Here is a 25,639-nt window from a genome sequence, read left to right as displayed (position 1 = left end):
ACAATTTCCAAGGGCTTTCAAATACTGTTGCACACTCATATTTTCTTTTTTTTTTGCAATAGCTCATTTAGAAATAAACCATTTTCAGAGTAGCATATTACATTTAATTTCACTAACATACAATGCATACCAAGAAAATGAACCAAAAGTTTATTACAGTAATGGAGAATTTGCATCTGTTTGAACTCAGTAATGCTGAAACAGGTTGTTTATTTTCTCAGATTATTTTGGAATGAGATGGTGAGAGGATAAATGTATGTGTGGTGTGCCAGCTGTCAGATTCCTCAGAATCCCTTCAGTTTCCTCAGAATTTCCAAAAGAATTTTTTTTCAGAAAGAGGCCTTTCAAAATTTGTTTCAAAGAAGGAATACGTAATGGCTCAGAATCATTCTAATAAAAACCTTGCTATAATAATTTTCTTTTAAAAGGCAAAGGTTTTCTAATGTTGTGGCTATGAGAACAAAATATTAAATATTCATGTAATCTTCCCTCACCCATTACAGCATTTTTAGCAAAGAAAGTCTGAGCAACTCATGGAGCAGGACTTTTCAGTTTTAAATTTTTACGTAGTTTGGCATGACTTCATAATTTTTATTTTTTTTTTAAACAATATATTTCAAATTTTTGAGTAGACAAACAAAACAACGCCTTGTATAACAGGAAATTCTATGAATGCTAGTTACCAGAAAACTTTATATCGTGTTGTGTAGAACTGAGGCAAGTTGGAGAGTCGCATGGTAGCCTTCCACCAATATTACAAATGTAGGTTGACAAAGGCCATCTGACTTTAATGCATAGAATTACAACTGCCATTTTAATCCAAATGTTTGATTTAGCTTTGTCATGAAAATATTTTTCCTCTTCCAAGTGTCTTTATTTGTATCTCATTTGTGATTCCTTTGAACACACATCCTCTATTCTTTGCCATATCGATCCCCAGGCAAACTTGATGTTGTTCCAGAGTTCTTCAGCCTAAAAGATACATCTGGTGTGTTGTCCTAGCCCTGCTTTTGTTACAATTATTGAACAAGGAATCATTATTCTGCATAGGACTGGTTTTTAGCAGGAATAAAAAATTTTTGAACTGCAGTTCCAGATGAAGTTCATTACTGCCTTCAGCCAATGCCTCCATACCTGTGTGATGTGTCTTATTTTTAATGCTAGCAAGCAAAGAAATTCCAAATTTATTCAAATATTTCAGTGCAGTTGACTTTAAACAGAATTGATTAACCTTCAGTTGCCCAGATACTTGTTTGCTTGTTTGTAGACCAAGTTTGTAGAACTTCAGGAAGTAAACTGATGGATTTTGGTTTTAGATAGGTATCATGTAGTTAAATAGCAGCAGCAGAGAGAATCATCCAAAGGTCTCTTTTTAAGGCTTTCCAATGATATAAATTCTTAGAGTCTGCCAGCATTTACTTGACTTCTTTTGTCTTTCAGTTTCATTGTTTCAAGATGACTTAAGCAACGCAAAGTGGTATTTCATCTCCTTTCATCGTCTCGTACTTTTATTAGAGTTTTAATCAGCACCCCTGATTCACTTATTCTATGTCATCTGTCTCTTTTGCTCTTCTCTTCTGTGCCTGTCTTCTTACTCTTACTCTTCCCTCATACCAAATGTTGATCTTGTTAAGGACGTTAGGATTCTTCTTAAGAATTCACTACCCAAATCAGCTTTTTCTCTACATGCTGGTGGTACTTCTTGTCCATATTTTCTTGTAGTTTTTGTCATCTGATTAGGGTTAATGTTAGTCATCTTTATTTTAAAAAAAGACATTACTGAAGGAGGTTATATGTGCTTTCTTCTTAATTTAGAAACAATACATCCTAGTCATCATCACTTAAGTATTTACATGGGACATATATTAGTAACCTTTCTGAATCTTGTGTTACTAAAGCTTGTAGGAAGCATCTTGGAAGCTTTCAATACTCCAGACAATGCATTAGCAACACCCTTCTAGAGAATGTTAGACTATGTTTAGATACCACTGTAGCTACAAGCTTATTATTATAATACATTTTCATAGAAATCTATTTCTATATAGATTTATACAAATTATTTATATAAGATTATAATAAAATAATTATTGGATTGCAGTCATTGCCAGCCTTACCTGATTGTAATAATTGTGCATTCTATTGTTACTGTGTACTAAATGCCTGAACATAATGTGTGTATTAATACTTTTACACTCTGGTAATTTTATATTATATATAAAATAATATTTAAATATTGCCTTATATCAATTTCTGTAGATTTTTTAAACACAAAGAAAAACCACAAACCTGTAGGTGCTACTTTGTCCAAACTTCCAGTCATAAACTTAACAATATTAGCTCAGTTATTTTGCCAGATTTTTCCCCTGTGCAATTCTGTGTTCATCTTCTTTGAAAATGTTACCATTTTCTTGAATCGCTGTAGAAATCTTCTGCTAATTCTACAAACATAAATGTTAAGTGTACATAAATTTCATTCAGCATATGATAACAGTCATGGAAAGTTCAAATTTTTAACAGTAAGGGGCATGTATCATAAGAAAATAATCTTTAAAAAGTTTATAAACTTCCCTGATTTCTGATTTGTTTTTTTTTATTTAATATATTAAAAGACCACAGCTAAGCACCTAATAAAAGACTTTCTTTCACAATTTCTTATTTAAATGAATGCTTCTTTCTTCCTACTATCTCGCAAATATCCATTAACTTTACTCTGAACAGTTTGAAAGGTCTGCCTTATGCTACAGGTTGCAAGACTAGGGATTAAAGATAAACTTAGGCTGTAGCCCAGGCCATTTTACATAAGCTCTGGAGCTCCCCAATAATGTCATATTCCACAACCTACATGAGTTGTGGAGGGATGCTACATTAAAATACACGCTTAGGTGGGAACAGGTGTCTTTTCCACATTTTTCTGTAACAGAAGTCCAAATGTATTTGTGATCTCAATTAGTTCAAAGTCTGTTTTAGTAAGTCCTAGTGGTCCAAGAGTATTATAAGCACACTACTAATTGTACAGTAAAAGGTAGGCATCTGTTTTCAAACATCTGTTGACTTCTTTCACTGCATTACAACCTTGTATTAACATGACATTTTAATTACAAATTCTCAACTTCTGTTTCCACAGTTTTGCATTAATTTTTGCTGCAATGAGTTGAATTCTCTAATGGTGGTAGCAATATGGTGTGAATATGTTTCATGCAGCCAAACTGTAACTCTTGGGTTTAACTCCAAAATAAATTTCCATCTAAATTTAGCTTCTTCGGAATGAAGAGTCATGGAAAAAAAAAATCTTAGAGTAGTTCATAAATTCAGTTGCTAGATGAAAGGTAATTGCATTTTGATTTCTAACAGTCTCATTTCATCTTTATTGTGGAATGCTGGAATCAACAATGTTTTGTAGAAGTTCTAGGAATGTTAAAATTCATTGGTGATTAACAGGGAGTTTTTAGAAAATGACATAGCATCAGGTCTCGAAATAACACGTAGATTAAATAGTAAGATAATTGCAGTTAGATGTAAGTTAACTTTCTTACAGGGTTCTACTGTTTCATATCATGGCCTGGAATTCGAATACTTAAGTAAACCTGAGTTCCTGCATCTGTGTTAGGAAAAGTGGTTCAGTCTAGGATGCCTGGCACTGACTGATTAAAATCAGTCCTGATTTTTACAAGGTATCATCCACCTTTAAATATTTTGTGTGTGAGGCAGGCTGTGTTAGCAGCAAGTCTCAGCACACAGCTGGAATTTTAGGACAAAGTCATTACTAAAGACAAATTCCACTCTTTTTAAACAAACATGGAATTTTCTATTTGGTGTGCTGGAGTAGTATTGGTATTTTTTGTTTTAATGGAATTGCTGGATTCCTTGGTGCTTATTTATTTCCATTTCCTCTGAAGTCTAGGTTACTAATTTGGATGTATGCTTTTACAGTGTTGACATCTACTTCTGGTACATGAATTCTGCTGCAAATGTATCTCAACTTCTTTTTATAGCCTCTGAAAAGCAGATGAAGTTAGTTTGCAGAGAGTCTTCTGAAGAGCATCTCCAGCCCTTCAAGGAGAAACTAGAGGAATTCTTCCAGAAAGGTAACCGCATTTGAAAAAAAGAAAATTATTGATAAATAGTGTGGTGGTTTACAAAGTTATATATATTGTAAACTGCATTAAATATCTGTTGCCTCTGAAAATTTCCATCTTGTTATGGATTATGTTCCTAATGTGCCTATTATATGATAAGAATAATGGTTACACAGAACTTGGACATCACTTGTCGAAGATAATTGTTCCCTTGATCTCACCCATTGCCTATTGATTATTTTCTGCTTTGTTCTTTCTTGTTATTTGTAGGTAACATGAAAAAGGTATTCATCATACACCACATTTATCAGAGGGAATATAAAGCTTCAAGTTTATACGAGACTAGAATTAAAAATACCCTTCTAGAGAAAGTCCATATACACACATGAAGTAGTGGTATCTTTTATTGATAGTGTGGGCTTAATAACTGCCTACTTCAGATTTGGAGATTTTGTCTTGTGTGATACAGAAATAGGTGTAAGGAAGTGATTTACCAGGGTAGGTGTGGAGATGACAGGGGTGAGGTCTGAGGTACAATTTGATGATCAGTTCAAGACAATGTAAACACAGGTTGCTGTTGTTGAAAAGAACAGTCCTGCTCTCTCCTGGTTCCTAGACTATGTGTTCCCAGCCACCTGCTTCTGCCAGAACCATTGTCTCTGGAGCTGTGCAAAATAGATAAGGGCTTAGATTTCCCTTTCCCACCCCCCCGGGTTGTAGGAGCACAGACTGTTTGAGTAAACAGAGTTAGTGCTGCATTTCTGATGATTGTATTAAGAGCTGTTAAGAATTAAATATTGCCAAAGGACTGGTATTTCTCGCAGAAATCATGAACAGTTTAATAATTTACTGTTTGAGAAGTCAAGTGAACTATCTGAATCTAGTAATTCAGGCAGAATGTTTACTTACTGTTAGTGATCAATCATATTGTTGCAAGAATGTATGAATTGGCTTAATCCTTTTTATACAGATTGCCCTAATGTCTTTTAATAACTCTATTTCATGAGGCTATCTTATTTTAAATACTGTCCCTGATACATTGTACTGCTTAATAAACTAATGTTCTTCCTCACCCTTCTCCCTGGCCATGGAGCTCAATGGATGTATTTATTTGATATATTTTTTATTTTAGTTGCAAGTGTATTTGGACAGTATTAAAGCTGCAAATTTCTTTCCACAGAACTTCTAAAACAAAAAAAATTATAATGGAAATCTTTATGTCACTGCAAGATAGTTGTATTGTCTTTCCAACTTGCTTAATTGGAAATTTTCACTTACAGTTTAACCATAGCATCAAGATGGAGATAGCACTATGTATATTTCTACAGAACCACTATGATGTCCAGCATGCTTCTCGATCTCGCTTGCCAAAGTATTGTAGCAGATCAGTGTAATTGTATCTTGTCCAATTAATTTATTCATCGCACTGTATTAATTACCCTGTTAGAGCAGCTCAGAAATGAACAGACTGTATTCTTTCCTCACTACTGGCCTGAAATGAATCGGAGCAGAGCAGTCAAAATGATGGACTCAGGTACAGAGCTGGACCATAATTCAATTTTCCCCAGGTCTTGCCAAAACCCTAACCAAATAGTGTCTTTCACTATCATATCACATTCTATAATTCTTATTGCACCCTGGATCTCTTGAGAACTGTTTTGATTAAGTTGGTGGGCTGCTAAGCACCACACAGCTGCTTGCTCATTCCCCCTCGCTGGGGTGGAAAGGAGGGTCAGAAGGGTAAAAGAGAGAAAACTCATGGGTTGAGATAAAACAGTTCAATAGGGAAAGCAAAAGCTGCATGTACAGGCAAAGCAAAATAAGGAATTCATTCACTGCTTCCCATCGGCAAGTGTTCGGCCTTTTCCAGGAATGCAGGGCTCCATCACAGATAACCACTACTTGGGAAGACAAACACCGTAACTCTTAGCTTCCCCCTCTCTTCCCCCTTCTTTCCCCAGATGTATTGCTGAGCATGATGCCGTATGGTATGGGTTATCTCTTTGGTTGATTCAGCCAGCTGTCCCAGCTGTGGCCACTCCCAGCCTCTTGTACACCCCCAGCCTACTTTCTAGGGGTCAGCATTAGAAATAAAGAAGGCCTTGATGGAGTGCAAGCACTGTTCAGCAACAGCTAAAACATGGATGTGTTATCAACAGTTTTAGTCACAAACCAAATACACGGCACCATACGAGCTGCTGTGAAGAAAGTTAACTCCAGCCCAGCTAAAGCCAGTGGAAGGAATAGCAAATGCTTATCACCACAGTCCCAAACAATAAAAGCAAGACAGTACCTGGTTTCTCCTGCAAGGCTGAGCTACTCTGCCTTCTCATGGGTGGAATATGATAAAAATATCCAGTTGATCTTGAAAGAAGATTAGTTCTGCTTTAGAGAAATGGCAATTTAATTGTGCATTATGATTTCAAATAGAAAAATATACTTCTCCAAACATTTGCCCTTTTTATGTCTATTGAAGTGGAAATTGAGATATATTTATCTTTGTCAGTGTAACAGAAAATTTTATCCTTGTATTTGTGAATAATTTATATATTAAAAAAAAAAGGACAGGATACATTCCTGCAGTGTCCTGCAGAACATATATCCATTTATATCAGTTGTTAAATTTATTTGACACGTTCTAATTTTTCAGGGTTTTTTGTATTCTAGAAAGAGCAAAACCACATGGATTACTTACTGGTCCACTTTTTGCTTATGTCGTCTTGTTCATTTGGTTTATAGTATTATGTTTTCTGGTATCTAATCATGCACATTTAGTTTTGTCTAATTTAACTTATAATCTTTTGACATTTCTGTTTCATCTACCTTTTTCTGAGATTAGTTGTCAGTAGGTGGTCAGATCCTATAATTATTGACTATTTCTCCTTCAGTCACTTGATTGATTTGAATCTTTATAATTGATGGGTGGCACTTTCTGTGGAATTAGAATGGAAATCCTGTAAAATTCTACACTGAAAAAAACCTCAGAAACCCATCTTCATTTATGGTACTAGAATAGGCATTGGACAAAGGTCAAACTCAGAGGTTCAATTTAGATAAGTGTCTAGAAACTCAGCTGCTTCTCTGAAATTAGGAGATAGCTGATAAAACTGAGCATCCGTTAAGCATCTGCTTTCAGTTTTGTTTGTTTAAAAAAGAGTTGTGGCTGGTTTAAGCAAATGTAAGAAAAAATTGTCTGTTATCTTTCTGCCAGCTCACAGCAAGTATCCAAAGCTCAGATGCTTTTCTGAAACTTCTGGCTTGAAAATAGGGCTGGAACTCATAGATATTCAGGTTTTTCTCACACGCACTATTTCTCATACTTTCTAGTCAATGCTAAGTTGGAAATACCGTAAGAAAAAAGATTAATTTGCTTGAACTGAACTGTTTACATTTCCTAATTACAATTAATACCAATTAAATCTAATACTTGCTGTGTTGTAACAAAAAACACTGAGAGTGTTATGGAGACTGACATTCTAAAATGCTAGAGGGGATAAACTGTACTTCTGCTGATGTCAGTGGTGTTTTGTATAACTGGATATAACGTGGCCTGTGCCTTCAACGGGGAATTAGGTGCCAGAACTCTTAGGTTCTATTCCCAGTTTAGTTACTTGACATGTGAGGCTAGCATAGTTGGTTAATCTCTTTTTCAGAGAGCACTTCACTTTTCTGGTACATGGAATGTTAAGTAATGATTCTTGCTATTTTTTGTAGTGAAAGATAATCTTTGTCAAGTACTTTGTGGTTCCCACATGAAAGACATCATGTGTAAACTGTGTTAATACTTCATTAGCTATATTTGATATGCCCATGCTTTTTGAAAAGGGCTTAGATTATTCTCAAAGTGGAAACAATCTTTAGTAGATGTAATTACGTTATATGCAACAAATTACATTAGTTTTACTGTAATATGGAGACACAAGAATTACTATAGCTTAATAAGCACTTATTGTATTTCTAGTGAAATTACTATATGGAAGTTTTTTTCAGAAATACGTTCATAATATTTTCCATTTAAATTGCCATGATATGCACAAAAGAACTTTGAAATAATGAAATTAATGGTTGGTTTGGAATGCTCCTTAATGTATTAAATTCTTGCTTAGAATTACTTAGAAGAAAACTCCTCTTTTGATACAAAGCTATCTCAAACACACAAAAAAGTCAGAGTAGTTGGATGAATATGAGAAAGATGCAAAATATTCTATTTTGAAAAGCAGAAAAGAAAGAGCTCAGTTACTGCAGCTATGAAGCTCACTAGAAGGGATGCTGGCCAGTAGCCATTGGTGTTAGTTTTTCATGACATTTTTTATTCTCCTTGTGCATTTTTTCATGAATAATACAAACCAGAAAGTAAATGGCATTCAGGAGTAGGCAACTACCCTTAATAAAATTTATTTCTTATTTTGCCGCTTGACTAATTCATATTGTTTGTCCATTTTAATAAATGTGGAAATGCCTAACACAGATTCATGCAGGATCTTGCAAAATCTGGTTCCAAATTCACCTTCATTGGTTCCAGGTCAGAAAGTATGTAAAAACTTTAATCTGGGCTCGTTTTCCTCCCTCATATACTGGAATGTGCAAATCACAAAGTCTTTAGGCTTCATAGCGGTTAGCATAGGAAGAGCATAGCTGTCTTTCTTCATTTCCCTAAAAATAAAGCATCTTGATGATGATAACTTTGCTATTAAAGGAATTCATTTAGTTTACAGCAGAGTCTGGGAAGCAAGATGTCAAGACAGAACAGTTTTTGAAAGTCATTAATAGTGGAAAGCAAAGCTCTCTGGGAAAGGCACATGATACATTGAAGTGTCCAAGGTAACAAGCAAGATGGAGAGGGAGGGATTTGTCAAACAGAGTAGATCTGTTGACATTAATCCTATAGTAACATAAATTGTCCTGTGTTTAGAATTCTAGCCTACCGCTTAGGAGCCATTGATTAAGTTTATCACTTTGCTACAGTGCTGTTTGTCTTATGCTACATAAAAGATCAATGCTGTGCAGTCACAGGACTTTACAATAGAAAACTAGAGTCATAGACCAAGCTACTCACCACAGCATCAGGTCAGAAGGCAGTGCCTTTTTCAGACAAGGTTAGCAACCACACGAAAAATGTCAGTAAATCTGTTTTTTACAGCTAAGTGATTTCTTCTTAATAATTTTAGCCAGGTTGCAGTAGCTACCTGGGCATGCATACAGTCAATTCCACTTTTTAATGGATTTCTAGTGCACAACAGGAGCTTTGATCAACTTTTCCTCATTTGCCTGTTGGAAAGCACCATTGAGGATTGTTGAGATAGTCCAACAGAAAAGAAAATACAAAATAAATTGTATTAAATAAATTGTATTAAATCTAGCCCCCTTCACTTGTATGTTAATTACTTTCTGGGGGGATTATATAAGGAAATTAAGAAATGTAATGAAAAAACTAATATCCAAATGTACAGGCCAGAAAGTCTAATCAAAACTGCTCCATTCTCTGACATCATGATAGGGAGGGTAAACAGAGGGACTTGCCTGATTCTGTAACATACGTGGCTGCCTACAAAGGGAGAGACCTATGTCCTCACCTTCCCAAATTCACATTAACTGTTTGATCTAGATTACTGCAACTACATAAAGGTTTGTTACTTCCCTTCTCATGCATTTCTCCATGCTTTCATGCCTCTCTATCAGTTCCACCTTCATAACTGTATTGCCAGAAAAATAATTTAGTCTATTTAAGTAATAGATTCTCACTGGACACTGTGATTTCATATTTTTTTGCAAATTTGCTCAGCAGTAAGAAGATGAAATACTGATTCTTTATTTGGAATCACTGGTTTTTAGATCACAAAGTTCTGAGTGAAAACCTTGTTGAAATATGTTATTTTAACCAAATAATTGAAACCATAAATCATTTAGGTCTTGATTTAAAGCTAGCATGCAGGGAGATATTTGTATTATTGCTCATTTTCATTCCCAATGTCCCTACTCAAATAATTTCATTATCATATTACTTCTTACCATCTTAAATTTATTTTCCTTCAACTTTACTTGTTGCCATTTTCTTCCTCAGCAGTACATAAAAAGCCACCTTATAATGGCTTTTGTATAAGAAATTTACACCACTACCTTTTCTTTAACTCTACTGAGGTATGTTCCAGCTGGCAGACTTTCAATTTTTTTGTTGATTTTTTTTCCTACTAGTTCCTGAGTATATGAATATTCCATCTTAAATGTTGTTCTTGTGCTATAGGCACTCATACACGGTGATTTATTCTCTTCATCTAGTAGCACCTGTTGTATTAACCCAGGGAAAGCAGCCTTCCATTCTTAGTTCATAGCCCCATTCGTATTTTGTGTGTAGGAGAATGATAGCATAATTTTTTATATTACAGCAAAAAAAAGTCTTTCCACTTAAAGCTCTGCTGCTTTTCAATCAAAGCAGTCTATGGAGTATAAAGCAGGATGCTAATGTTATTTAGCAGTAGGAATCAGAAGTCAAGAATACTCTAAGACACTGTTATTAGTACCATTTTCACCATACAATAATATTTCTTATTTCTCTCTTACTTTCAACAGGACATACCTTTATAAATTTTAGTATAGTCAAAGATTAGGAAGAAATTTACATTGGCACTTAACAGTCTGACAACACTACAATTCTGTTTTTAAAACAGATATAGAGGTTCTGTTTTAAGTCCTTATTCATAGCACTGTGGTAGAGCTTTCCTGTAATGACTTTCCAAAATATCAGAAACCCCTGAAAAGTATTTAAAATTCTTGCTTCTCTGCAAAAAAAAATATCAGTTTTCTCCCCAAGAAGAATATTAAGAGAAAGAAAGAAAAATATTCTAAGACTGTATATGAAACTAAGGCACATAATTATCTTTCCACTAGTGTTGTACTCCTCTTTAATGTACATACCACATTGTGGTACTTGTGTTCCATTTTATTAGTAAAGCTCTTGAATATTTTAGTGCTTAATAAGTGAAGCAAGAAAATAAAGAGTATCGAATTTCAGTAGCAGTTGCCTTTTGAAATATGGTATGTAAACAACAGCAGAAAAGCTATAGCCTTACAAGTATCTTACAGTTGTCCTGGTTTTATTACCTGCAATTATGAAGCAGCTTCTGTCAACCAAGAAAAATCTCTCTGTAATGATAACCAGTTCTACAAGACATCAGGCTGTATTACAGATTCTGTGACTGTCCAGTCTGCATATCAAATACTGATTTTTCCTTTTGTAAATAAACGGTACAAACATGAAGACTTTTAACTTCAAAGCTTTATTTTCTGTTCTACTTATCGTAAGTCTTTTTTCCCCTTCATTTGTTTTCACTGAGATGTTTTATTATCTCTGCCACACATATGCAGTTCTCACATTAAACAGTGTGGGAGGATATTTATGTCCAGTGTCAAACATGAAAAATATGTCATACTTCCTTGCAGTGATAATGTTTGCTTAAAACTTTTTATCCTTCCCAGCAATGACATTACAAACCAGGCAAAGTTTGTGTTTAGATCTGGAACGCTGTTTTATAAGCCAGCAGCAGAATTACTTTAATCTTTCAAACTGTTTGTGACAGTCATAACTGTTTTCATCACTCAAAGATTGTTGTATTTAAAAAGATGAAAGAGTGATTTACATAAATTGGCATGAGTCTGCAAAGCACAGAACCTTATTGCTGTGGTACTCTGAGACTGTATAGTGAGACAATAGCCTCAGTCCTTAAGACACCAAATAAGGTGTCCTGGAATGTGATTGCATCCATATGCCTCTAACTTATGCAATATTCACAGTGAGCTGATTCAAAGAACAAGAATTTGCTCTGAAATTAATGTTTCTACCTACGGTATCAGAAGAATTACCAACATCAAAGTCCTGAAAATTGATGTTAATTAAAACTTTGACTTCTCAGGAAACTTTCAATTTATTATTTTTCAGACAATTATACATCAAACTGCTATAATCATTTCCACTATATCATGACTTAATAATCCAGTAAAAATTGGATGGTCACACTCCATTAGAATGTGTAATAGGAATGTAATTTAGAAGAACTTGTAATTAAAAATGCAATCTCATCCTCTCTTAGAAAGCAAGGACAGAATCTCTTAGAGGCAACAGCTTCTACCAGGTTCTTTTCAATGTGATTGTGTTATACTGATTACTGTGGCTGCTGCAAAGTCACTAGCATTTCACAAGAGAGAAGGATTTCCTATTAATAGCAACTGAGGGCTATAATGAAGGTTAGAGTTGGTACACTTGATTAAATACAAAAAACCTCTGATGTATATGATAGTTATAAATTCTGTACTTAGAATTACTGATACTTTTAGTATAACCACTGTCAGCTGTCTGGAGTCTAACATTCTCTTTAAATTCACATCAAAACCTTTATTTTCTGTTCAATTCCACTGGATTTCTTCCAGTGCCTTTATCATAGACTTACAGGTAATCAGAAACGCAGGTTATATATGTTGGTTTTTCACAGGTATCCTGTTAGGCTATTCTTTTAGTCCAGCTGCTTTCTTCTTCTTTACTGTATTCTTATGAATTTCCAGCATGATTTCCTATTTATCTACTCATCTTCTTGTGTCAGTGTTCTCTGTACTGGAGTCAACTCCACTAGCATGCAGTTTATCTGGATTTACTCTGCTATTGACATCCTTGTCTTACCCTATTTCTGCTGGTGTTCAAAGTCAGTGAACGAAAAGAACTTAAATCCCTGTCAAAGCTTTCCGTGGCAGGAAGTCAGGATGGTCACTGATTTCATTACTTTAGATTATATATCCTATAAGCAAGTGCTTACATGTATGGAAGATATTACTGCAAGGACAGAGCAGAGTCAAGAATTGGAAAGGACTGGATAGAAGAGATTAATGCACTTAATAAATAATGAAAGGCCCAAACAGACTTAATACCTACCATCAATGCAATGGGTATGCAATGACTCAGCAAGGGCTCGCTCTCACCCTATGTTTATCCCATATACGCTGTGATTTCACACCACAGTCTTTGGATTAATCTTGGAAAAACCCTTCACTGCTACCGTAATACTAATTTATTATGACAGTAACATGCTTAACCTGGTACACTTTTATGTAGAATTTCTCTGTAGACTTTCATAATTTTGGTATGTTGATCATTTTTCTCAATTATGTTTTGTACCTGTGCAAACACATGAATATCCTGTTTTAATTCCTTTGACCGTGACTGATAAAAAATACTAGATACTGAAAATTTCAGCAGGTTCTGTTATGGTGTAAACTGTGTTTTAAGCAATGATAGCAGGTAAAAAGTGTAGGTCAGACAGGAAATAGCTATCAGAAGGAAAATTCTTTCTAAGAAAAAATTAAGTTTGACACCTAAACTTGTTGAACAGGATGTAGCAGGACCATTTGTTTTGAGAACAAAAATAATAATCACAGTGTTTATAGAGCAATTCTCCGAAATTTGAAGCTAGTTAAAAGACAAAGCTTGCTACTAAGCTCTCAAAATTGGAGAATGACGGAGTAAAAACATATGGGTGATACAGTGTTGTAAGATTACAGATGTGATAAAAGACAGACTTCTAAATATAAGAAAAGTCTGATTTCAGGTCATCATTCAACTGCATCTGCGTCTTCTGCTCTAATATCTTCGTGCCTAAATACTTCAGACGCCAGGGCAAGATATTTAAAAATGTACTTTGTCCTGCGAAGAGACCTTACACTGCTGCTTTGTGAACACCTTGACAGAGGTGGAGAAATCAGTAGTTTTATTTCTCTTAAGAGGTGTCTGTGTGGAATTGATTCAAACATTGCTTCTTTCGTGGCATGTAAATCAGTTCAAACTTTTTAGCATCAGGATTTTTCAGCGCTCTGAACTTTTCCCCAAGTCAGCTATTTTCAAAGTGTCTAAAAAATATTTTTAAAGGACTTCTTTTCAACTACTGTATAGCATATTTTAGGATATGACTTTGTACAAAGCATGTGTATGAAGTCTTTCATCTTGAGAATGCCTTAACATCTGAAAATTCCCGCCACAAAGTGTTGCCATCTCTGGAACAGAACGTAGTATCAGGGACATCCTGGTGCCCTAGGACAGGCTGGGATACCTGACTACATACAACGTTGTCGCTTCTGTGGCCAAGCAGAAAACTTCAGACATTAAAGAATATAATGCTAAAAGGAAAATCTAGACTATAACATTTATTTGGTTTTACTATCTATAGAGTTACTGGTACAGTTAATCAGTAAATGTTTGTAATGTGTTTCCTTACCTTGAGTTTTACACAAGGGGCCTGACTCAGCATTGAATTAGAGTTGAATGAAAGTTGGATGAGACACATTTATGTTTAAGATTGTTTAAGCTTTTCACATCAGGGATTCTTTCCTTACATGTAATTGACAGTTCCTAGGACAAAGAATACCCAAGCCTAATTAGAAGAGCTGACTTTACATTTCTGCTTGAAATAATGCTAGGGGAACTTTAACTTTCGTGCCTTTTAAATGCCAGCCATTTTTCATTTTAATGTAATTTGATACCGGTTTGGTTTTTATGTGAATGAAGTAAATTGTCTCAGATTATTGTTTGTGTTAATTATCATTCACAGAAATATTTTTGTGGTTTTGAATAGGTAAGATCAAAATGGTAGTCAAATAAAACTTTGTCTATGACTACAGTTATATTTAACTGTTTTACTAATAGGTCAGTTGGAATTGCCTCTGTCTTTTAGGATTTCAGTTAAATTATTATCTTATATTTATTATCATATATATATTCTTCTGTCTGCCTTTTGCATGGACCTGCCATTATTGAGCAAAAGCCATTTCCAAGAGATAGGAGGTACCTCATAAACAATAAGGTAGTAATAAAGCCCAGAAAGTCTGCAGTCATGGGCTTAGCTGCTGCATTTACATTCCCTGGCCCTGTTATGTCATTCTGTGACTCTAATTTTTGAGCAATTTCTTTATTTTGTACTTGTTCTTTCTTGTTTAATTCTACCTATTTAAATTTTAAGTTTCGCAAGCTGAATCTTAGGGTTTCATACTAAGTATGAATCTAAATATGGGAAGGTTCTTGGTTAGTAATTCAGAGTTTTGTTGAAATAATTTGTCTCTCTTGTATAAGGCATAATTTTTTTTTCTTAAACAAGACCCTGTTAGGTGTTCTCCAGATTCGGTCCTGATTCAGTTATGATGAAGACTAAAAGCCTGAACTTCGGAAGCCAAGTTCAGTCAGGTTCAGTGATGTTAACAGATAAATGTGAAGAAGTTTGGTGTATACCTTGTTATACCTGATCTGTAGTTTTATAGGAAATTTTCAAAACCAGTAGCATTCATTTGGCACAGTTCACGTCATTAAAATGCAGTAATGGATGCCAAAAAAATAGGCAAAATCTACTTTGATGTTGCAATATTTCACCTTACTTTTAAATGTGAGTATCTGATCTCAATACTTAGGTTTAATTAGATTTTAATTTTGATTTGATTTACCCTTAGGGGTGGATAGCTGTGTATTTGAGAATTTGGCTTGAAATTCTCCTCCCCCATCCTGTCTATACAGCTGAATTAAAAGGGGAAGGTGACAGTTGTACTTCCAAGCAGCACATTTTTTTGAAGGTCAGAATGATTAAATTCGTTCTCAGTTACGTAGTTTTTCTGTTCATGCTTTTTATTGACAGTCTTTGTTTCTTAAAGAACCTTCATTGCTTTTTTATTTAAACAAAAACATAGCAAAGAAACAGATGTGTCCCGTATAAAATATGCAATAAATCTTGTCTCACAAATTCTTTGCTCTGAACTTTCTGACAGAAACTGTCAAATATCCACTTTAATTCTAGTATAAAATGTTCACTTTGTGTCATGGCGCCAACCACCATATGCTGGAATAAAGTCAGTAACCAGCAATAAAAAAAGGCAACATACGCACCTTTGAAACAGTACAAGCAATCAACAGTGAGAAAGGTCTATATAAATCTATGGAGAATTAATCTCAGCTTTGCCACTATCCTGCTGTGCATTTACAATGAGACTTTGCTCCCGACCACCAGAAGTGGCTTAACTTTGCAGGAGGAGTGTATCCTAATGAGGAGAAAATGTATGGAAAACAAAGCAGCAGCTTTTAACCCCCCACCCCCGTCCTTTGGATCACCTAGAAGAGCATGTCCTAGTGTGTTCAGACATGTGGGGCCACTACACATCACGCACTGCTGTGCTTCAGCTGATCATGTGAAACCAATCTTGACTGAGCTCAATCAGCAGAAATTACTTTAACTTCATAAATCATTGTTATCATTCCACAGGAGGAGGCAATGCTATGGCTTTTCTCTCCTATAAGTTTTCAGGCCACAGATTTCATGAGCTTTTCTGGAATTAGCTTAATTATATCTGTATAATTATTCATTCTTTACCCACTAGACTAGCTGTTAGTTTGCCATTGGATTAATTTTTTTTTATATCCTTCTTAGTTTTTGAGAAGACCTTCTGCTTCTTATTGGTTTTAATTATCATTCAGCTATTTAAAAGTATTGTCCTTGGTGTAAAAATGTGCTGATCCTTAAAGTTTTTGATTCGTACAACAGGAAATTGTAGTTACAGATAATCTGGACAGTTAGTTGTCCTAGACACGGCACGGATTGAATTTAACCTTGTTCTGTTAATGCTCAAGTTCCATAAACTGTTTAGATACATTCAGTCATCTCAAAGATTAATCTTGTAATTAGACCACAAAATTGTAAGTGTTTATTAAGAAGAAATTAGAATTATAATAAGTTTCTATAGTATATAAGTACTAATGGGCTTTTAAAATATTTATTCTCCAGAACCACATGTGTGGGAGAATGAGGGATTAATAGCTTGATTGCATTTTAACAGAATGCAATTTCAAATAATTAAATTGGAATCTATTGAAAAATGCGATGTTAATTCTTGCTTTGTAATTAATAACTCCAGAACACAGGAAAGTAAGACTAACGTTAGTCCTAGTTTTAATGAAGCAATTACCTTTTGTATTGAAGCTAACTGAAAAAAAAATCTGTAATTTAAAAACCTACTCTCGTAGAATACAATAGAAGCATCGTACTAAGAAACATACATTTTAAAAAATGTAGGACTTCATGAAAGTATTTTTTTTTCTTCCTAGCTAGTGCTGATGTTCTGGTAAAATGACCTTCAACACTTTTTCTGGCACATTTATAGACAGCATTATCACTTGAAAAAGAAAACATAATTTCCTAAGTTTTTTATTACCTATCATAATAAACACTTTCTTGAATGTGTTGCTTGAGTGTGTTCTGCTGATGTTGTGTGCCTCTGTGTGTACAAATGTCTACAATTTGTTATGGTTTGGTAACATTAAAAATACTGAATCTTTCATAATGTTTAACAGTTTCTATATGGTAAATGTTAATTAATTAATCCTTGCCCAGAATTTAAGATACAAGTTTGTAACTAATATTCCTGGTTACTTGTGGGGAAACTTGTTTATTAAGAAGCTTTCCAAGACTGCACTGACAATCTTTGTACAATAGAAACATTTTTACATTTTCATCATTGGATGTGCGTTCCTTAGTTAAAAACACTTTTTGTACCACTGCAAAGGAAAATAAACTTGTAAGAACTGTTTCAGGGAAGCATGATTAAGACCTCATGGCAGCAAGTGTTCTGAAGATTGTTTTGAAAGGATTTAAGATGTCTATACCAGTATTTAAACCATCTAAAAAAAAAATCACATAGCCAAATCCCATGTTAAAAATGTGACATTTTTTAATTTAGAAAAGAGGTAAAGGAAACAAGGCTTATGTGATCACACCGCCTGTTGATTGTTCCCCTGCCAATAATTTTTAATGCGTTGGCCAATTTTGTCCAAATGTGAGAGAGTTAGAGATCCTAAGACATTAAGCTCCTAAAATCTCAATAAAAATATGTGGCTAAATAGACAAGAATGACCCTATTAGTCTTCCAGGGAGAGAAAGGCTGTATCATGAACTCAATCCTTAATTAAACATTAATGAATCCATCTGGGAGCTAACTTAAAGTGCAGTGAAATGTTTACATGTCATTTCCAGGCTGTCTGTTGAATTCCATGAGTTCGTAAAGCCTACCAATTCAAAGTTAGTAACTAGCTAAAGAAAGTTAATCAAGTAATAAATACTAGAAAAATTACTTGCTAGGAATACATACATAGAATACTTAAGGTTTTTTATTATTTCTGAATTACAGAATTTTTATATGACAAAAAAGCTTTTTCATGAGAATGGTGGACTGCAGCCACATGAAATAATTTGCAGTCGTACTAAGTATGTATTTTTCAAATTTGAAATCGAATACAATACAATAAAAACCAAAATAAAATTGAAATTGCCTTTTTATCATAGAATGGTTTGGGTTGGAAGGGATCTTAAAAATCATCCAGTCCAACCCCTGCCATGGGCAGGGACACCTCCCACCAGACCAGGCTGCCCAAAACCCTGTCCAAACCTGGCCTTGAACACTTCCAGGGAGGGGGCATCCACAGCTTCCCTGGGCAACCTGTGCCAGTGTCTCACCACCCTCACAGTAAAGAATTTCCTCCTAATATCCAGTCTAAATGCAGTTTAAAGCCATCCCCCCTCATCCTGTGACTACATGCCCTTGTAAAATGCCTTTATGCAGGGCTCTATCTTTTTCTAGACAGTAAGATAATGCTAATAATAATACTTGTGAACACTTTGTCTATGTTGTTAGTCACATGCAGTTGGCTTTGCTATCATCAGCTAAACAATAAAACCTCATATTGCATTGAAAACTACAAATTGTTTTAGATGATAAATCAAGTGGCTGGACACCTTGGCTATTGTGAAAAAATAACTACAGTCTTGATTTTTATGCATAAAAACTGTCCAAATAATCCAATTGATCTACGTCTTAGGATTCACCTACAATGATTTTTCAATATGGCTATGTGCTGCTGTACTGTATCTGGCTGGGATGGAGTTAATATTCTTCATAGCAGTCAGTATGCGGATGTGTTTTGGATTTGTGGCTAAAACAGTGATGATAACACAGGAGTGTTTTGGCTGTTGCTGAGCAGCACTTACACATTGTTAAGGCTTTCTCTTTTTCTCACTCTGTCTCTCCAGCAAGTAGGCCAGGGGTTGGCAAGCTTGGAAGGCAAACAACCTGGATAGTTGATTCAAACTGACCAAAGGGATATTCCATGCATGTAATGTCATGCTCAGCAACAAAAAAGGAGGGGAAAGGATTCTGGGAGAGGTCGTCATTGCTCAAAAAACGGCTGGGCATCATTCTACTTGTGGGAGGTGGTGAGTGATTGCCCTTGCATCACTTGGGTTTTTTCCCTCCCCTTTTCTTCATTTATTAAACTGTCTTTACCCTGATCCATAACTTTTCCTTGCTTTTGCTCTTCCTGTTCTCTCCCCCATCCCGCTGCTGGGGAAGGAGGACAAGTGAGCAAGTGGCTGTGTGGTGCATAGCTACTGGCTGGGGTCAACTCACCACGGCTTTAAAATAACAATCCATAGGAAAGCACACTCCCGTTAGATTACTCATGATAGTTCTTTGCAGCTCAAAGAACTGCCATAAGCTACCAAGCACACCCCTGTGAAAATTTTGTTTTCCATGCTATTACTTGTAGTCCAGTAAGTCTTAAGTAAAGGATTTCTTAAAAAATAAGTCTATTTGGAAAATTTCACTGGCAACAGATCTATTGAAACCAAAACCAAAGAAGGCTAAATTCATCCTGCTGTTGATCTGCTGTTCTTTTTACTACTATACTGTCTAGGAGTTTAAGCATGTCCAGAATTTTGTCAAATGGTGATCCTCTGTAGCCTTTTTGCCCACCTGGAAGGTCACATCTAAACTTTTTCTGCTACTCTACATAGTTCCTGATTAAACAGGGTTATTAAAAAGTTTCCCTGTGTGACAATTGTACTTGAGGGTGAAGATATGTATAGGATACATTTAGCCATAGAGCCTTCTGAGTTCAGCTTCTGATACTCAAGTGTACCAGCAATGGATAATTTCTAAGAGATTTGGATCTCAGTTACCAAATGGTGGTATGTCTTCATGCTTTAAAGACCAAGAAAATGAGGTCAATTGTTGCTTGTTCTCCTTACTTGGCAATATCATAGAATGTGACATTTGGCATTTTGGAAAAAGGCAACCCAACTAAACCTCTCTGGGGATATACTTTTCTTCCTCAACCCTTGATTAGGGGCTAGTATGTTTCTAGGATAGGCTTCATCCTTTGATTGCTTTTCAGCATGACTACCTAAGAGGTTTTAGTCTTGACTAGTAAGGAAGGTGAGTTCTGAGCCTAGAAAATGTCATCATAACCTTTTGTCACAGTTTTAACAGCCTCTGTCTTGGTTCTGTAAAGTCAGAAAGAAATGTCATTAGGGGTTTTGTTTCAGTTTTGTGTGGTTTATTTGGCTTTTGTTATTGTTGTTGTTAGTTGGTTGGGTTTGTTGTTTGGTTTTGATTTTTTGGGTTGTTTGGTTTTTGAGGGTTTTTTGTCTGAGTCTTATCCTAGATTCTTTCTTAATTATAACTGTGGTTGATTGGAAGACTTGAGTCAGAAACTACCTATTTCCTTCCTTGGGGGAAAAAAATAAAATACCTTGGTTTAGGGTGTTTGGTTTTGGTTTGTTTGTTGTTTGGGTTTGTTTTTTTTCCCCAGCAGAAGAAACTATAATTTGCCAGTCTCTAAAAGTTCATAAAACATACATTCTTGAGCCACATGAGCTCAGCTTTGGGATATAAAACTAAGAGTTCTGATGTCTCCATCCTGTCTGCTAGTTGTCTGAGTGTTCTCATAATTTTGAAGATCGTCATTGCTCCAGAATACTTAGAAAAGTTGTAAGAAGTTATGCATCAGATCTTTCAATTCGGAAAATAGTAAGAGACTGAAAAATTTAAAAGCTGTAACAAGTACAACTAGATCAGTAGGTCTGTGTGAATTATCCATCTTACATGCATTCATGTATTTAAGGTTAGAGAGAAATACCAGAAAATTTATCCAGTCAGACTCAGTAAGGGTTAAAAATTTTCACTAGCAGGGCAGAAGTAACTGTGAGATTTTTGCAATCGTGTCTACCCACTTTTCTTTCTATATCCTCCCCTCTTAGAGCAAGTAGTTTCATCATTCTGCACTTGTCTTGTGTTAGTTACTGACCTTCTCCAACCTTCAGTCTATGCCAGTATCCAATGTTTTCTTTCCTTTGTTCTTTGAGGAACTATTTCATAGTAACCTGATGCATGAAAAGTTCTTGGTTCTGTTGTAACTGGAAGCTGCTGTGCACATATTAGACCCATTAAATAAATATTTTCTGGTAATTTCTCATTCTCAAAATAGCGTTTGGCATGCTGTTCCAGCCTCAGTAAGTAGGATATGTAGAAGAAGTAAGTTGTGGCGTTTTTCATTTTTCTAGTAGTGTTTCACTCTTAGAACTGTTACATGGTCATGACCCTTTGAATGCTCACTTCTGCATTTCAGTACAAGGAAGTCACCAGAAATATCTCAGGTTCATCACACAAATTCATAAGATCACAGTCCACTTATTCTCTTATTCTTTGAGCTACATACAGATAGCAAGATGAGTAAGACTAGTGGCTGGTCTTCAGAGGCTATAACTGTCTGTATTACAAAAGACTATTCTTAGTGAACAGAGCAAACTGCAAATTAGAACTGCATATTTTGTGAATACCTGTTTTCCTTTCAAAGATTTTGTCTGTAGAAAGACACAGAAATATTTAATTGATCCTGGCTTTCCTATCTATGTTCAAAGAAGATATATTGATTAAGATTGTCTACTTCTCTATTTGATCCTTTATTGAGGATATGAACTTAACCAAATCCAAATAGTCGAGCATATTAAGAACTTGTGTTTAGATGTGAGACCAGACAGCAAGCTTTACATTTGACAGTTCCCTGTCATTTTCAAAGCTGGTCAAGCCTAATGACTCCAAGGCCAAAACGAAGGGTGTCTCCATATCAAATCCAGCTTATTGGAAGTCTTTTTGAAGGACCTTTGTGTAATCTGAATACATGTAATGTAGAACATCTACAGCTGCATTATGGAATATTTTGGTGCAGTAGGTTGGATCAGCAGATTGAAGCAGCAGAGGCTGAGGCCAGTGTGTTTACAGTAGAGATTTAAGCTTTGAGTTAGATATAATCTGATGTGAACATCTCCACCTCATGTGTTTCAAAGCTGACTGAAGGCTCCGGCATTATTTTGATCCCTTTGTCCCTACCAAGTATTGGAGTGCATTTGCCGTGGAGCTTCCTGATTAGTTTCCTCATAATGAAGATTAGCTTGCACGCACCAAAACTTATCTGCAAACCAGATCAGTGATCAGGAACTGAGGACAGTGAGGAAATTCACTTCAAAAGCATCCTAATCAAAAAGCTAATTCTAATAATCACTGTATTTCAATGTTCACTACAGTCATGCTTTTCTCCAATACAAGAAATAGAGAGTGATATCAGGAGTCCATTTCAAAACAAACTAAATGTGCTACATGTAGTTAGGCTAGAGAACACTTGCCACAGCAGTTTGTGGAAGCTAAAAAGCTTGTAAAAGCTTAAGCAGAGAAGGAGCAATTTCTTGGGAGAGAACTCATTGAGAAATACATTGAAATGGCATACAGTGCATGAAGCTTTTTGTACGAACTGCGGAGCCTCAGAGACAGAGCAAGCGCTCAGGGGAAGGATCGTGTGTTTGTCCTGGTCCTTAACTCCAACCGAGCACCTGCTTTAGTCTGACAGGGGTGGGATATTAGGGCAGATGGATCCCTGTGCCAATCCAATACGGCTGTTATTACATTCTTATCTTAAGGAAACTGAGGAAAGTGAGATCAAGCATGTGGTCTAGGGATTAAAGAATTACATGATCCCCCTTCAGCAAAAAGGAAATTCTATGCAAACAAATTTCGTGTTTATTGCCAGAGAAATTAAAAGAAAGAAAATCTTTCATTTATGTAATTAATTTTAATTGCCTTCATTAATTCCACAAATTAAGACAAGGATTGATATCTTGACAAGGGGGCTTTGAGGACTCTGTTGAGGAAAAAACAATGTTTCATGGAAATCTTTACTGACAGCATTGGTGGTGGTAGTTATTGCAGGTTGTGGAGGGGGACAAAAAGAGCAGGATGTTACAAATTCTGAGTGGAAAATTAGTTAGAATTTTTATGGAAGATTAGAGAATTGCTCTGGTTTCTTGTCTTACACATTATTTAGTATTTGTAACTCCTATTTACTTAGAATTTGTTGAATAGAATTGTGTATTTATTCTCTTAATAAATCTCAACATCTAAATTTTAAATAAATGCTTTTAAATAGTTTCTTGGTAGACATGTTTATAGCTAAAAATATGGAAAATACTGTATGTCATATAATACAGTTATTTTCTTCCTCTTTTCCCTTATATTGGAAAAGAAATTACTAATGTAATAAAGTGTTCAATGTTATACACAGTTCGGCTCTTAACCATCTTTGTTTTTCTACGTATAGTTAATTTTGTATCGAGATGAACCATCAGAACTCCAACTTATGTTTTCTACTTTTCATGATATAAAATGAAAGAGTTGTGGAAAAAATGAATTAAGTACAGTAGGTTAACTTCAGCTGAATTTCTCAGTAGCCTGAGATGAACACAGTAAGTCAGAGCTGCCCTATCTATTTCAGCTGCAGCTGTCTTGCCACCAAGATTTGGGGAGCAGAATTGAAAATGGTGTAGGATTAGTTGTTTTCCTTGCAAAGGGCACACAACATTTTTTCTGGCCCTTGCCATACTGAAATAATCTGAATTAGTATCTCCAACACACTTGCCCAATATAGGTAAACATAAGTTGCAATTAATTTGTTTGTTAACAGCAAATGTTCTGAAGTTTTAAAATTATTTTAACTGTCTTAGTACAAACACCTGTGCTAGCAGCCTTAGAACAAAATATAATCATTCAGGATCAATGTCTAAGTGGTCTTGTCTGTGTACTCAAGCTTTTAACTGTATTTCGGCCAGCCAATGCACTCCTATAGGCTGAGCACCAAAAAGATACAGTTCTTTAACTTCATATAAAGAAGTGTCTGAATTCTGTTTATTTGCACTTAGAGGATTATTCCAACATGGAATAGGAGTAACTTTTCTACATTAGTATTGTTTTACATATGTGGTAATCAGCCACAGCTAAAGTTGCCCCACTGAAAGAAGAATTTATCAACATTTTGTGAAAAAATAGTGCTTTTGCTTGAGTATCCCGCTCAGAATGCCCATCCTTTGAAAATCAAATCCTTTTAAGTAGTTCGTGTGAGCATTCTGTAACAGAGGGGCTCAGATTCACTAACCATATTTCAAGCTCTTGGCTGCTTTTTCAAAAAAATCATGTACATACCATACATTTAAAACTTTGTACATGTGTTTTCACTTTCCAGCTTCCTGAACAAAATGTGATAGCTATATGGAACAGTTGGTGTTAACTATGTTTGGTACCTGTTCAATTCCAATTGAACTTCCAATTATTTGTGCTGCAAACACAGGTTTAAATTTGTAAATTGTGGTCCGCAACAAAAAAGAAACATACACAACTTAATGTTCTTTTTTTAAATCTGTAAGTGAAGTTTAATTATTTGCTTTTTATTCAGATTAATGTCTACCACTGTATATTATAGTGTGCTTTTTAAATTATTTTTCAAATCCAATACACTTTATTGATACATTGGAAGCATTTATTTAGGCACAAGAATGTTTATCACCTTTTGTTATATTTAGTATACAACCTGTCCAATTTCAAGTGTAAGAGATTCTTAAACTGTGAGATCTCTAAAACAGTAAGGCAGTAATTTATGTATTTGAAATGTTTTTCATTGACAGCTAAAGAAGAACGTAAAAAAGAAGAGGGCAGTTTGGAAAATGCACAAAAATGGTAAGGTTTTTGCTAGTGTTTTCTAACAGTTTATTTTGGTCAAAGTCGTTCTTGATCTTAGGAATTGCATTAGATAGGAAAAAGGATCTGTACTTCAAAGAAGTAATATGCTTTCTGAAAAATTCTTATGTAGTCTTCCAGTAAAAAGTTCCGTTGAGTTTTTAGAAAGTGTACTGTGTTTGAGGTTTTAATTACTGTCAACATTCAATTAAATCAGTTTTACAGAATATTGTAAATATTGTACTTAATGTAGTAAGAATGTATATTTTCATCACTACCCATTTTCAGCACTTAGGCTTTTGAATGCAGTACAGTAAGAAACCAGTGAAATCCTAATGTCTTTATTGCCTGAATATCTGTGCCTTTCTTAGGCCAAGGGATGAAAAAAAGAGAAGAAGTGAGATAAATTGATTTATAGATAGATTGTAAGGAATTTAATAAGTTAGGATTTCCAATAAATTTTGTTTACCAAATTATAGTTTCAAGAGAGTGAAGGATCTACCTTCAACCTTGTTTGTGTTGTGAAACTGCTATAAATAAACTGTGGTAAATTATTTTATAGCTTATCAATATTTTCATTTGTGGTCACTAATGGCAGATCTCTGGTAATTTGGATTTTGATGTTACTTTTCTGAGTCCAGAGTCACTCCACCTAACTGAGA

The 25,639-nt window shown here is 35.1% G+C and overlaps 1 protein-coding gene across 1 annotated transcript in view; it reads left to right on the top strand.

The window, feature by feature from the left end:
• The window catches only part of FMN1 (formin 1), a gene marked incomplete at its 5' end in the record, with an annotated part of 95,531 nt that overhangs the window by 54,564 nt on the left and 15,328 nt on the right, over positions 1-25,639 (top strand). Inside the window, 2 exons of the mRNA XM_010182303.1 lie at positions 3,993-4,085; positions 24,926-24,977. Coding sequence (XP_010180605.1) covers positions 3,993-4,085; positions 24,926-24,977 — 145 coding nt within the window. The remainder of the gene's footprint in view (positions 1-3,992; positions 4,086-24,925; positions 24,978-25,639) is intronic.

Source organism: Mesitornis unicolor, unplaced genomic scaffold (genome assembly GCF_000695765.1).
Source record: "Mesitornis unicolor isolate BGI_N332 unplaced genomic scaffold, ASM69576v1 scaffold8964, whole genome shotgun sequence".
Classification (NCBI taxonomy): Eukaryota; Metazoa; Chordata; class Aves; order Mesitornithiformes; family Mesitornithidae; genus Mesitornis; species Mesitornis unicolor.
This window is presented reverse-complemented; position numbering and strand designations above follow the sequence as displayed.